The sequence below is a fragment of the Salvia hispanica genome, chromosome 1, assembly GCF_029641045.1.
Source record: "Salvia hispanica isolate PSC_SH4W2 chromosome 1, Shi_PSC_v1, whole genome shotgun sequence".
NCBI lineage: Eukaryota > Viridiplantae > Streptophyta > Magnoliopsida > Lamiales > Lamiaceae > Salvia > Salvia hispanica.
The window spans coordinates 52,040,634-52,055,836 of record NC_142692.1 but is presented as its reverse complement, the minus strand read 5'-3'; the positions used below and the strand labels follow the sequence as shown (position 1 = coordinate 52,055,836).

The window sequence follows — 15,203 nt, the reverse complement described above, 5'->3', positions numbered from 1 at the left end:
ACATTGATTAAGAAATAAATATTTATCAAGACCTCGCCTTTCAGTAGATAGCCTAAGGCAAGTCTTGCTGTTAGATCCGTTCAGTGCTATACCACACCAATGTCATCTTATTTCAGTAAGGCTTAGAAATATGCGGACTGACATTGCAACCTTTCTCGATGGATAGTCAAATTCCATCTAGGTTGTGAAATACATCTTTTTCTTTGTTTAGAACTGACCGTATTACCTTAAAGTGGACGACGCCCACAACCGGTCTACTAAAACAAAGACTTAGACTTTGTTAAGTTAACTTATACATTTAAATATGCATTAACATCCATTAAATGTAAAACATAACAACATTATGACAAAAATAATCTGTTTTATTTATTGGAAAATAAAATAAGAGTTTTACATCAATCACTCGAAACGTGATTTCTAGTATACAAACTCACACCACATTCGTCTAGAAGAAGGTGCGAAGGCTCATCGAGATGCACAACGGAAACTGAATCCAAACATGCAAGAGGAAGTCCTGAAGGAGATGTTAAAATTGCTTGCTCTAGGGATCATCTACTCCATTCCGGACAGCGAGTGGGTCAGTCCTGTCCATATGGTACCTACAAAGTCTGGAATACAGGTTGTTAAGAATGAAAAGAACGAGTTGGTGCCAACTAGACTAGTGACGGGGTGGAGGATGTGCATCGACTACAGGAAGTTGAACGAGGCCACAAATAAGGATCACTTCCCCCTACCTTTCATTGATCAGATGCTAGAAAGACTGGCAGGCAAACAGTATTTTTGTTTCCGTGATGGATACAGTGGCTATTTCCAGATCTACGTTAACCCAAAGGACCAAGGGAAAACCACGTTTACGTGCCCCTTTGGTACCTATGCATACCGAAGAATGCCGTTTGGATTATGTAATGCACCAGGAACTTTCCAGCGGTGTATGATGAGCATTTTTTCGGATCTGCTGGAAGTATGCATTGAGATATTCATGGACGATTTCACCGTATACGGAAACTCATTCAATACTTGTTTGGCCAGCCTTGATCTAGTGTTAAAGAGATGCCAAGAGAAGCATTTAGTATTGAATTTCGAAAAATGCCACTTCATGGTGACGGAAGGCATTGTCCTGGGTCACGTGGTTTCTGAGAGAGGTATACAAGTAGACAAAGCAAAGGTATATGTGATATCAAAGTTACCATACCCTACGAACCAAAAAGAGGTTAGAGGCTTCCTAGGTCACGCAGAGTTTTATAGGAGGTTTATCAAGGATTTCGCAAAAATCGCGCAACCACTCACTCATTTGTTGCACAATGATGTGGAATTCGTCTTTGACGAAGGATGCAAAAAGGCATTTCAGTTGCTCAAGGACAGATTAGTGTCAGCACCAATTATCAGGGCGCCAGACTGGAATCACCCTTTTGAGATAATGTGCGACGCGAGTGATTTTGCTGTGGGAGCTGTCCTAGGACAGAAAATTGATGGAAAAAGTTATGTGATCTTCTATGCTTCCAAGACGCTGAATCAGGCTCAGAAGAATTATGACACCACGGAGAAGGAAATGTTGGCTGTCGTATACTCGTTTGGAAATTTCCGACCCTACCTCCTTAGGTCGAGGGTTATAGTCTTCACGGATCACGCAGCAATAAAGTACTTACTGGCTAAGAAGGAGTCTAAGCCGAGGTTAATCCGTTGGGTGTTGCTCTTGCAGGAGTTTGATTGGGAAGTGAGAGATAAAAGAGGAACGGAGAATAGAGTAGCCGATCACTTGAGCAGAATATATCAAGGGGAAACAGAAGAGGTCATACCCGATGCCTTCCCTGAAGAGCATTTGTACTTTCTGGAGAAATTTCCTAGACCAATTGACTGGGAAGCAGTTTTGGCTTTAACCGGTCTAGGAAAATCTGATAAAGGGAAGCGCACACTTAACGCAGAACCGTGGTTTGCTGACTTAGCCAACTACTTGGTCACGGGAGAGGTGCCAAGCTCAGACGAAGTTTCCCGGGCCCAGAAGATGAAAATTAAAAGCGAAGCCAAATATTACTTTTGGGACGACCCCTACCTGTGGAAAATGTGCTCAGATCAAGTGATTAGACGCTGCATTCCCGAATGGGAACAAAAAGATGTGCTAATTCATTGCCACACTTTGGCATGTGGAGGTCACTTTGGACCAAGGAAGACAGCAAGGAAGGTTCTGGACAACGGTTTTTATTGGCCGATATTAAATAAGGATGCCTTTGAGTTTTGCCAGTGTTGCGGGAGATGCCAACAGACGGGGGGAATTTCAAGGAGGGACGAGATGCCTCAGGTCCCGGTGATCGTGTGCGAAATTTTCGACGTGTGGGGAATGGACTTCATGGGACCGTTCCCATCATCCTAGGGGAACACTTATATATTGGTTGCAGTAGACTATGTGTCTAAGTGGATAGAAGCTAAGGCCACCACAACATGTGAATCGAAGGAGGTGGCAAAATTTCTGAAGGCCAATATTTTCAACAGATATGGAGTTCCCCGAGCCATCGTCTCTGATCAAGGAACTCATTTCTGTAATCGCACCATCGAGGCTCTGATGAAGAAATAAGGTGTTCACCATAGAGTGTCGACTCCGTACCACCCTCAGTCCAATGGCCAGGCAGAGATTTCTAATCGCGAGATCAAGGCGATATTGGAGAAGACAGTTAATCCGTCAAGGAAGGACTGGAGCAAGAGGCTCGGTGATGCATTGTGGGCCTACAGAACTGCTTTTAAAACGCCTATTGGAATGTCGCCTTACAGGCTTGTGTTTGGCAAGATGTGCCACTTACCTATGGGTATTGAGCACAAAGCGTACTGGGCAGTGAAAGAGTTGAACATGAAACCTATAGCTTGCGAAGAAGAGAGGAAGTTACAGTTACAAGAACTGGAAGAACTTAGGCTGGAGTCATTTGACTCTGCCATGTGGTACAAAGAAAGGACGAAGTTATGGCATGACAGGAATCTCCGGGTCAAGGAACTTCATGTGGGACAGAAGGTACTCCTTTTCCAATCCCGGCTCAAGCTGATGCCAGGGAAATTGAAGTCTAAATGGATCGGCCCATATACCATCGTCGGCCTCCGTGCAAACGGAGCAGTGGAGATCCAGGGAAGTGCTTCTAACTCTGTCTCTTTTCTTGTTAATGGTCATAGAGTGAAAGTCTATAGGGATAATTCTGAGCTGTGTGTGGTGGACGAAGTTCCACTACACACACTCTCTACTATCACCTAGACGGACGAGGAGGTATTCTCGATGAATTCCTAGGTCAAGTAAATGGTTGACATTTTTGAAAATATGTGCTGAACCAGGGGATCTCGAGGATACTCAAAGGGAATGTGTAAATAGTTTAATTGCTTTGTTAACTAAAGAAAATCCAAAAACAAATGGAGTATATACAATTTAAAATCTTCCAAAAATATTTTCGAAGCACCAGACTCCGAAGGGAACCGATACCTTACATTCTAACCTTGACCTAGGAGTCTGGCGTCTTCAAATTTTTTTTTAGGGCCAGGGTTAGGGAAATCATCTAGAGGAAGGAAACCTGGAGGAAGAAGTCAAGGAGGGATGGAGATAATTTGAATTTCAAAATCTGGCCGATATTTATGGGAGTTGTACGGTTGCTTACATCACGCCTGCAACCGCACCATCTTTTCATCAGAAAAGGCAACCGTCGCCTCTCTCTCTCCAATAATCCCAATCGACGAAAAAACCGAAATTAATCTCCCTTCTCTCTACTTTTTCGTTCTCTTTCTAGAACACAAACCCTAACCAAAATTTGACCCAGTTTTTGTCTAATTTCAGATCTGCAGTAATGGATTCAACCCAACTCACCGGAAGTTCGCAGCAAACGGTGTACGACGCAACCCTGTTGGCAGAATTGACGCAGAAATTGGGGAGCGTCGAGAAAGCAAAAGAAGTATGCGCCCTGTTCTCCGCTAGCCTAATGACATCCGTGGCGGTCACACCATCACCGACGATTCCGGCAGATTCGGCGACGCAACCGGCAGTTCTCCATGAATAGGGACCTCGAGACTCTGGATCTCAACATGCAGAAACCGCTTCACGGGAGCCGGAAAAAGAAGAGGCGGAGCACGAACGGCCAGAGAATGGTGGACAGACGAACAGCGGAGCAGAGGTGGAGACCGAGAAATAAGGTGACGAAAACCCTAGTTCTAAGGGTAAGGAAGATGGTGAGGGGGAAACCCCTGTTATAGATGACGTTGTGGAGGGAGAAACCCCTATTGTGGACAGTACTGTTGAGGGGGAAACCCCTGTTGTGGAAGAGGTTACTGAGGGGGAAACCCCTATGGAAACTGGGGATGAGACCCCAACTGATTTCAGGGGTGCGACCCCTGAACCCATGGGGGGCAACCCCAAGTGATGTCAGGGGGGAGAACCCCATTTATATTGAGGGGGCAACCCCGATGGTGGATGATGAGGGGAAAACCCCGGAAAAATTGATGGAAGAAACAGATCTACATGTGACTGGAGTACCGGAGCCCGTTGAGGGAGGGCTGAACTTGATTGTGGACCTAGTGGATGACCAGGAGGAAGACGAACCCCAGATAGACAAGAGGGTAGAGAGGAGACGAACAAGGAGGAGTCTGCTCGACGAAGTTGATGACTTAGTTCCTGATGCTGCGGAAGCAGAGGAACGTCGTCTGGCCAAGGAGAGGGCGAGAAAAGGAAAGGCAGCGGCGACCTCATCTACCCGGTCAAGGAAAGCTCCCTCCGTCAAGGAGGTTGAGGAGACCCTTTCCCCAGTGACCGAAAATCCCTCTGCCGAGGAACAAGACGAGCCTACCCATGAACCCGACTATGAATCAGAAGAAGTTGAAGAAGAGTTTATTCCAGGACAGCCGGAAGTTTGGCTGACCAAGGAGCTGCTAGAGGCGATGAGGCAGTTCGACGATCAGAAAAGGACCAAGGTGTACAAGGAGAGATGTAGCGCCGGGAAGATGGCTAAGTCTGGGAAGCAGTACAGCCCCAGAGAGCTTAAAATGATTGCATGTGACGAGGACTTCCGTGCTTGTATCTATTCGATCGGATTTGAGTGGTTACTGAAGCACAGCCAGGAGAGGGTGCCGGTGGACCTAGCAAGGGAGTTTTTCTCCACTTTCCGATTGAAAAACACCACTGATCTTGACGCAGACTCCATAACTTTCAGGCTTTTCAATGAAGAACATGAGATGAGCATCCGGGAGTGGTCTTTGAAAATGGGGTTGTTCACCCAAGTCGAGGATGATGAGGGGATATGGAATGATAGGATGATCGGTGTGCCGAAGAATACGTCGGGTTTCAAAGTGCAAACAGCATGGGAACTGATCACCCACTCCAAGGCGGGAACGTTTAAGTCCAGCTACTCCAAAGCCTCTCACATCGAAGACCGAATCCTCCGCTTTGCTCAGACGTTTATCAGCTACAACTTGATGGGAACCGCTAATTCAGCTCTTACAACTACCGACCTTTACTTCACTTGGTGCATGGCGAAGGGCGTGAAGGTGCACCTAGGTTATTGGCTGGCTCAGGCATGCCACCAAATGGCAAGCAACCCTGCGCGTCATATGTATACCTGCCACCTCCTCGGCGCCTACCTCCAACGGAACATCGAAATGAAGATTGCTAAGACCGCTCCTTTGGTAGTCATGTGCGAACCCCCGGAGATTTTCAGTGTTGATTATTTTTTCAACAAGGGGTTGCTACAAGCTCATGGCGCCAAGACCTTCTTCTACTCGATAGGAGACAAGGTAAAGGCGGAGACTGGAGAAGCTGAGGAGACCATGCCAAGTGAAGATGTTGAAGAGCTGCGTAAGGATGTTTAGGATATGAGAAAGGAGATGCAATTGATGAGGAAAGAAATGGTGAAGGAACTTGGGGGAATTAGAAAGGAATTGAACGGAAGCCGGGAGGAAGTGAAGACCATGAGGGGCAATATTGCAGATTTGGCGGTGAAGTCTGCCAAATAAAATGAGCGAATGACGGAGGCGGTGGAGCTTTCAATGAAGATGTTGAAGTGGTTGCAGCAGACACTCCCCTTGACCCAGTCGAAGATAACTCCTGGGTCCAGCAGCGAAGTCAAGCAGCCCGTCCAGAGCAGTCCCTCCGTCAAGCGACCACAGCAATCGCTCAAGCAGATTATCTCCCCACCTGTTCCCAAGCAAGTGTCAGTCCCAACAAAATCAAAGTCTCTGATGAAGAAGCCAGTACCTGACCAACCAGAACAGGAAGAAGAAGAGCCGGAGCAGCCGGCGAAGAAGAAAGTGAAGATGACCCGACCCGGAATCCCACCCCAGTCTGGCTCTCGAGGGAGCCAGCCCCAGAAGTGAATCACTCCCCATGACCAAGTAACTTTTGTTTTTTTTTGCTTTCAGTTATCTATTTTTGTTTTTGTTGCCTATTTGTGATATGTATTTGTCTGTGTTTTCTCCAACTTAGCCCACTGCTTGGTCTAAGTGTGAGAAGTTGTATTTTCTGTTTTGTCTGTGTTTTCTCCCACTTAGCCCACTGCTTGGTCTAAGTGTGAGAAGTTTGTATTTTCTGTTTTGTTGTATTTTCTCCCACTTAGCCCAATGCTTGGTCTAAGTGTGAGAAGTTTTTTATGTATAAACTGTTGTTGTTTGTTGCATTGATCTCTATGTTTCCCCCCTTCACGATGATGGCTTGAGGACAAGCTCGAGTGAAGTGGGAGGGGGAAAGGAGTCAATGCATGTATTTGTCTGCATGATAAGAGTCTTTAGGTTTAGTTTTGTTGTGTCGCATGAGCCAGTGAATATAATACGGCATGAGTCCCTTAGTGAAAGTAATTGAAAATAGGAGGTATTTCAACTTAGAAGTCTTTTCCTTTAATAAGCCAAGTCAATCTGAGTGAAGCGAGAACGATAGAGGATGCCTTTACTTACTTAGTTGTGAAGCCCTACTATAATAGCGAGTTATAAGCCTTAAATAACTTCGAGCTAACACATGTTAAAGGGCCGCCACTGAATGCTTAGGGAGAAGAGTTGTGAAGGAGAAAAATAGGGGGATTGGGTTATGAAGGTATAAGCTGGACGAAGTCCAGGGTAAGGTATTATAAGCTGGACGAAGTCCAGAAGAAAAAAAAAGGAGAAAACAAAAAGGGAGAAAAAAAAAAAAAAAAAGATATAAAAAGAAGGAGGTATAAGCTGGACGAAGTCCAGGGGGAAGTTGTTTAAAGGGCAGGAACAATAATAACCTGACCCAGGAAAAAAGGAGGAACACTCATAACCCGACGCTTCAGTGGTGTGGCAATAACTTAAGAGAGAATCGATCCTAACATCCCTGGTGAGGAATAAGTGATCGAGTGAATCCAATAATTGGGTAAGTAAAAGGCTATCTTGACGAACTGACAGATTGGCTAGGTAGAGGAAGGGAAAGGGCCTATTTGGAGGAGTGCAGCCTGTTGGATTGACCTTAATCTTGTGGGGACGGTTGCCTAAAAGTTGAAGCTAGCTCATGCATATGTGTTTATGTGTTTGTACGTTTTTCTTTAAGTGTTTTAGTTTCAAATTATGTCTAGGTCTAGGAGTCTGTCTAGAGTCTAAAGAGTCGGTCAGGGGATAACCTTGCTTGAAATTCGCCTTATTCTTTTTTCTTGTCTTTATACTTGAGGACAAGTATGGTTTAAGTGTGAGCAGTTTGATAAGGCTAATTTCATGCATCGGTTATATAGTGAAAAGCACTACATTTTGTTGGTCTAACACAGTTTCTAAGCCAGGTGTGTGACAGAATCGCTAGATCCAGGAGATGCTGGAGGAAACAGTCTAGCGAAGAAATGAAGGAGAAGTGAGCAGAACTTAAGGAAAAGAAGGCTAGAAGAAGGGAGTCAATAGATGAGGGTAACAAAGTCTATCTATACCTCGCTGGGCCCCACTTCCGTCCGTACTCTGCTTTCCAGCTTTCCGTCCGTACTCTGCTTAGTTAGTACCTTAGTTAGTTGTTTTTCCAGCTTTCCGTCCGTACTCTGCTTTTTCAGTTATGGTCCCCACCGTCAGTTTATCTCCCAGATCTAGGTAATTAGAATAGTTTCTCAGATCTAGTGATTGTTTCGGTTCTAGTTTACGTGCATGCTTTTGTTGTTTCGCATAGATCTAGCTGTTAGCTTAGCAGTTTAAAATCCCAAGTTTAAGTTTAATTTCCTCAACCCAAAAAAATGCGTGGCAGCAGCCAACCCAAAAACAATTCCCAAATCTTTGAGCATGATTATTACGCATCCATCTATGTGGGATCGATCCCTACTTTCCTGTGCTAGGTTTTAGTAAAGTGGTTGAGGGTTTTTGAAGAAGTGCTCTGTGTGTCCGACGACCAGGATTTTCCGACGACCAGTGAGTTCCTAGACCGTGTGATCTAGCGGATTTGCTGGACCTAGGAAACCTGTTATTTCTTTCTGTGCACACAGTGACTACCCACACACTAGTTGTGTCCTCTTCAGGTCCCACTATGATTTGACCCGTAGGTCCCACTATGAATTGACCCGCATGTCCCAATATGATTTGACCCGAAGGTCCCAATATGATTGACCCGAAGGTCCCATTATGTCCACTGTGATTTCAGATCCAGGACAAGACTATCACAGATCCTCTTTAATCCAATGATCCAGTTAATTCTAATACCATATGCAAATAATATCTATTGCATCAATTACATATCCATATATTCCACCAATTAACTCTGATACTATAGATAAATATATCTATTACACCAATCACATATCACCATCATATTACACCATCAATATCAAATAACACATAACTATTTCAGTCTCGCATCATATAAATCAAATATTCACTCAAATTTAATACATAACAATCAATCACATAAAATATGTAAAATTAAAAGTGTGATTTATACACACCTGGATACGATATGTTATTGAATTGAACTCCTGATTCCATCTACTAATTTCCACTTATCCTAAAATAGCATATGGAAAATTCAATTCAAAAAACTATATACATATATATACACGTGACTTTTGTGTGTGCATATTTTCTAGACTTAACAAAAATATATATATGAAAATTTACTTCAATCTATTTCCATTTCCATTTGTTATAGCTCTCGTTCGCCTCTTTTCTTCTAAGAACTTTTATTTTTGTCCTCCATGAAAATACATCACTCACATATATGTATAGAGTAAGTTTCTCTTCTGCCGACTTAATATGTGACTGGTGGGCCTTGAGGTATCTTCAGTCGGGTGAGTAAATGCAAGGGTGTATCCAACTGATCATGATGAGAATCCCAACCTAGCTGAGCCGTTGACACGACGACCGGAGCCTAGGACGCTATCAAACAAATTTCCTCAACCCACTTCTACTGGTTAGTATAGTGGAGGTAAGGGTCGAATCCCACAAGGATGGACACGTTGGGATAACTGTGGTGATATTCCTGGGTGGTTTTGTTTAGCTACCACGCTTTTGGATTGAGATTCTACCTAGGCGGGAAATAAAGGTGGTACTTTACTGACTGGTGGGCGTGTAAATGACCGACATGTGGTTGTGTTCGTGGAAATAGGGATCAAGGTAAGTAGACAGTTGCTAAATTAGGAAACTAGAAATCAGGGTATATTTGGTGGTTGGGTGGCTGCTCTGACAGGTCTAGATGGTACAACTGAAAAGTAAAAGGCAAAAGCAAAAAGTAACCAAAAAGTAAAAGTGGTCCAAAGCAAAAGTAGATTGTGATGTTTTCTTCTCCAACAAGTATCAACAGCAATTACATGAACTAGAACTCCATGGATGAACTCAGATTAATAATTTCAAACTCAAGATCCATTAATTAGAAATGCGCAAATTAAGATTAATGACCGAACTGCAGGATTCTCCTACTGGCTAACACGCGAAGTGGCTAGGGTGACGCAAAGTGTGAAACTCATGCACAGAAACGTAAAGCGAGACATAACTTAAATTTTTAGCTAACAACTCCAGGGTTAGATCACTTAACAAGAACATGCGCAACACTTAAAAATTAAAAGCGACAACTAAATCTAACTTTCCTAGGCAGAACGAAGCAAATTCAAACCAAAGAGACATACGAAATAGAAACTTCATAACTAAAACGTTTGGATCTTCACCAAGTACTTAAAAAGGCAACAAAAAAAATGTTTGCAACAGATCCAACGAAGAAAGCAAGTAAAGATTAAACTAGAAAGCGAGTAAAAATTATTTTTGCCACTCCAGGCGGTGAAACTGCTATACTACGACGACCAACTGGCTGGAACGGTGGGATGATAACTTCTCCGGTGGACTTCTGGACTCAGGTGACCATAGCGGTGGCGAGGAATGAGAAAACTGGACAATGCTGAAGGACTGATCTTCTAGAGAGAATTCTAATTGCGAACTTTTGAACTCCGAAACTCCTTCTCTCTCTCCAAGTGGCTTCTTTTATAGGGAGGCTTGCCCTTGCTTTTAGGGTAGACTTACTTTGCAAATTGACTTTTCTGCCCTTGTTTATGATCATCCCAGCTATCCTTCTTCTCCATCTTGAGCCTTTTCTCTGGCATGCATCCTGGTCAGTATTGCACTCTTCTAGCGCTCATTTCACTTGCATCGTCCGAATCGTCTCCTACTTACTTGGATCCTTTTATCCTGCACACTTAAGCAACTGTTTTTTACAGATAATGCATGCAATTCACAACATATTGACCAGTAACCAAAGCTTAGAATACGACTTATCAGTGACTAAGCTGTATATAAAAAAAACTTGGCTTATCTTTACCTATACTCATCACACGTGCACTACTAACAAAACTTATACTATTAATCTATTATTGTATTAACTAATAGGATAAATATAAGAAATTATCACACTAGTCTATGCCACATTCACGTTATTACACCTACACACACTTAAAATTAAATATTAGTATTTTAGAGTACACCTACATAGGGTCTGCGTTAAAATTTAACTAACCTTCTAATCCAAAACCCAGAACTATCTCAATATTATGTATTAAAATTATCAACACAAAAACAAAACTTTCTCAATAAATTTGTGTTGATAAAATTATATCTTTATGTTGAGATTTAAATTTACATGTTATGTTGATAAAGTTATATCTATATGTTGAGAAATTTCCAACATAATGTTGAAGTTCTGGGTTCTGGATTGGGAATTAGTTAGCATTTGATTACCCCCCCACCTACACATGCACAGTTATATATATATATATATATATATATATATATATATATATATATATATATTTGATCATATCATAACTCATATTTATGTGATAACCTAATAACCCTATCATTTTACGGGTCAAAAGTATCATTTTTACTAAAAATGATATTTATACACGATAAAATGATATTTTTTCAGCATATGCATAAAATGATACTTTTATTCCATAAAATGATATTCTGTTCCATAAAATGATATTTTTCGTCCATAAAATGAGGGTTATTAGGTTATCACCATAAATATGGGTTATGATATGATCACAACCCTATATATATATATATAGAGTCCTATTAACCACAAATCCACTCTTAAAGACCGAACTAGAGACCGAATCTTGACCACATGATCTTGAATTTGATGGATTAGATTAGATAATCAAAGGTTAATTTTCGCACTTCATTATATACTCAATTTACTTCAATGCGGGGGTATTTTTGTAATTTCATAATTAGGGTAAAAATTAAAAAATTTACTCATGCCCGCTCACGCAATTACGCTGCATCTTCTTCTCTCCTCTCTCAAAACTTCTCTCCAAACCTAGTTCATCTTCATATCTTCATCTTCCATCAGTTATGGAAAATATAGAAAGTAATCGAAGCATAAAAAATGAAATGGCAATGCCTACAGAGTTTCTTGCAGGACGCCTTGATAAATATAAGCCGACCAAATCCCGGAGATACAAAATGCCAGGAGCAATACGCGGCGGAGTCCGGAGCCATGAGACTCCATTGCCGAATTTGAGATCGCCGCCGTACGAATTCTCCGGCGATTATCCTATTTCTTAGCTGTGGTGGAACGTACTAGAATATTCTGTGTTTGCCTATTGATATGTCGACCGAAATTTGTACAGAGGCGAAGTGGAGATTAACTGAATTGACACGAGAAGCTCTCCATCAATTTCATAGTAATTGATTTGCTTATACAGTTAGGTTTATTACCAAAATGAAGTAATAAAACATGATAATGAAGTAATAAATTGATAAGATGAAGTAATATAAATGATCTGTTTTCCTATTAACTATAATCTAGTTAGTATGAAGTATTGAATTCATATAATGAAGTAATAAGTTATGATAATGAAGTAATATAAATGAAGTAATAAGTAATATAAATGAAGTAATAAGTAATATAAATAAAGTAATATAAATGAAGATCAGTTGGGATGGACAGTCAGGTAAGTATGCCACTGATATAAAACATGCAAACTATTGTTAGTGGAAAATTAACAAACAATTTATGCCTACAAATTTAGCTCATTATAACAACAGTTTAGTTCATTCAGCTGTGTTATTACTTCATTATAACAACAATTTAGTTCAATAAGAGTCGAATTGATGGCATACTTTAATGTGCAAACAACACATCAGTTAAAGATGTTACTTCATTATAATATTTTATTACTTCATTCTTACTGTGATTTACTTCATTATTATGTATTATTACTTCATTTTAGTAATAAAACCTACTGTATAAATAGATCATTTATATTACTTCATTATCATAACTTATTACTTCATTATATGAATTCAATACTTCATACTAACTAGATTATAGTTAATAGGAAAACAGATCATTTATACTATTACTTTATTAACATAATTTATTACTTCATCTTATCAATTTACTATTTTATCAAAAAGAATATGTAGTTCATTTTAATGTGTTATAACAACAATTTAGTTCAATAAGAGTCGAATTGATGACATACTTTAATGTGCAAACAACACATCAGTTAAAGATGTTACTTCATTATAATATTTTATTACCTCATTTTTACTGTGATTTACTTCATTATTATGTATAATTTCATTATAGTAATAAAACCTACTGTATAAATAGATCATTTATATTACTTCATTATCATAACTTATTACTTCATTATATGAATTCAATACTTCATACTAACTAGATTATAGTTAATAGGAAAACAGATCATTTATATTACTCCCTCCGTCCCAGAGAAGTTGGCACACTTTCCTTTTTAGTTTGTCCCACCAAAGATGTCACATTTCCCTTTCTGGAAAAAGTTCTCTCTCACATGAATATAAAAATTATATTTTCTCTCTTCATTTAACACACAAAACAAAACCTCCTAAAATCCCGTGCCATTTTCAAAGTATGCCAACTTCTCTGGGACAGAGGGAGTACTTTATTATCATAATTTATTACTTCATCTTATCAATTTACTATTTTATCAAAAAGAATATGTAGTTCATTTTAATGTGTTATAACAACAATTTAGTTCAATAAGAGTCGAATTGATGGCATACTTTAATGTGCAAACAACACATCAGTTAAAGATGTTACTTCATTATAATATTTTATTACTTCATTTTTACTATGATTTACTTCATTATTATGTATTATTACTTTAAAGCGAATTGACTGTATGGAGTGTTTTAAAAACGAAGTATTTTTTTCTTTATTATGATTTATTCATATGTCAATGTTGATAAAGTTATAACCCCACTGATAAAGTTATAACCTCACATAATAAGAGAGTGAACTAAAGTACTAACGCACTTGAAGTTCAATGAAATAAAAATCGTTTGATGAAGTGATATACTTGTTGAATGATGCAAATGCACGTATGAATGAAGTAGTGATCACTCTTCCTCGTCTGCTCCAGAATCATTTAAACTAATAACCTAATTGAATGAAGTGATGAAACTATTTGAATGAAGTGATGACCTAGTCAAATGAAATAATATAGAAAATTAAATCATGAAGTAATAACCTAGTTGAATGAACTAATAATCTAACTGAATGAAGTTATAGCCTAGCTGAATGAAGTAAAATCGAAATCGAAATAATGATGATTTCCACACCGCTCAGCAGTTTCTTCATCTTCTCTACCACAGACAACAACTACACCATCTGTTGCAGACTTAATTTCGCCGATCGCGTACAAGCAAAAACGATTTGGTTGCCGATTTGTGGCTACAGATGAAGGAGGAGTCCAGATTAGATATTGAGCAGGAACCGATTTTATCTGGCTACTATTATACTTCGATTTTGTGCCTTGATTCGATAGAATCAGCTTTGGCGAATCACGTCTCAATCAAATTGAGCAACCACAGCCTCCCCAACGACATCCTTTACGATTTAATTTTAGGGATTTTAGTTGATGATTTGAGGGTGGTGAAGGAGAGGGACCCTGCCTGCATCAGTTTCGCACACTGTTTCCTAAACTTCAAAGGCTTCTCCGCAATTCAATCTCATAGAATAGCGTACAATCTATGGTGCAAAGGCAGGAAAGAGCTGGCTCCGCTGATACAGAACAGGGTTTTGGAGGCCTTCGCGGTGGATATCCATCCTGGGGCGAGGATCGGGAGCGGTATCCTTCTCCGAGACAGTAGTGGCGTAGCAAAGGGAAGGCAGCAGTGAGATGAAGGAAGGATGGAGAAAGAGAGATTTGATCTTCCAAAATTACCCTTTTATCAATAAAAAAATAAGATAATATGTAATTATTAATAACCATTAGATGTGATTAATGGATGGATGAGATTTGGTCTCTAGTTCGGTCTTTAAGAAGGGTTCGACATTGTCACAACTCTATATATATATATATATATATAGGATTGTGATCAATTGAGATTATTTAGGCTAATTGAGAAATGAGATGCAATATCAGCCACTCATTTTTATTAAATGAGTGGTCCAGATTTTGCCACACAATAAATATTTTTAGATTAATTAATTATAAAAGGGCATAATGGTAATTTGGTTTAAACCCAATTGAAAACAAAGAGCAGCAACTTCTCCCCTCCATTTCGTCGCCGTCAAATCCGTCGTCGTTTCTGGCTCTTTGTTATCTTCCCCAACCTTCCCCTTCTCTGCACTCTCCCTAACTTTCGCAAATCGCCTAGATTGAATCATAAATCTGTAAGAGGAAGCTTCTAGAGTAGACATGATGGTGGGGAAGAGAGGTCGGCCGCCGATGAAGAGGACTACGAGCATGACCGAATTCACCTTGGATCTCAACGGCAGAGCTGTGGTGCAGCTC

The 15,203-nt window shown here is 40.2% G+C and overlaps 1 protein-coding gene and 1 pseudogene across 1 annotated transcript; both read left to right on the top strand.

Moving 5' to 3' along the window:
* The first annotated feature begins 4,425 nt into the window (after positions 1–4,425).
* LOC148934107 (uncharacterized) lies at positions 4,426–5,823 on the top strand. Its single transcript, XM_089062190.1, has one exon. It carries the CDS (start codon positions 4,426–4,428, stop codon positions 5,821–5,823), a length of 1,398 nt encoding a protein of 465 aa, XP_088918316.1.
* Positions 5,824–14,143: 8,320 nt separating this feature from the next.
* On the top strand, positions 14,144–14,584 carry LOC125220401 (serine acetyltransferase 1, chloroplastic pseudogene; annotated as a pseudogene).
* Positions 14,585–15,203: the final 619 nt, after the last annotated feature.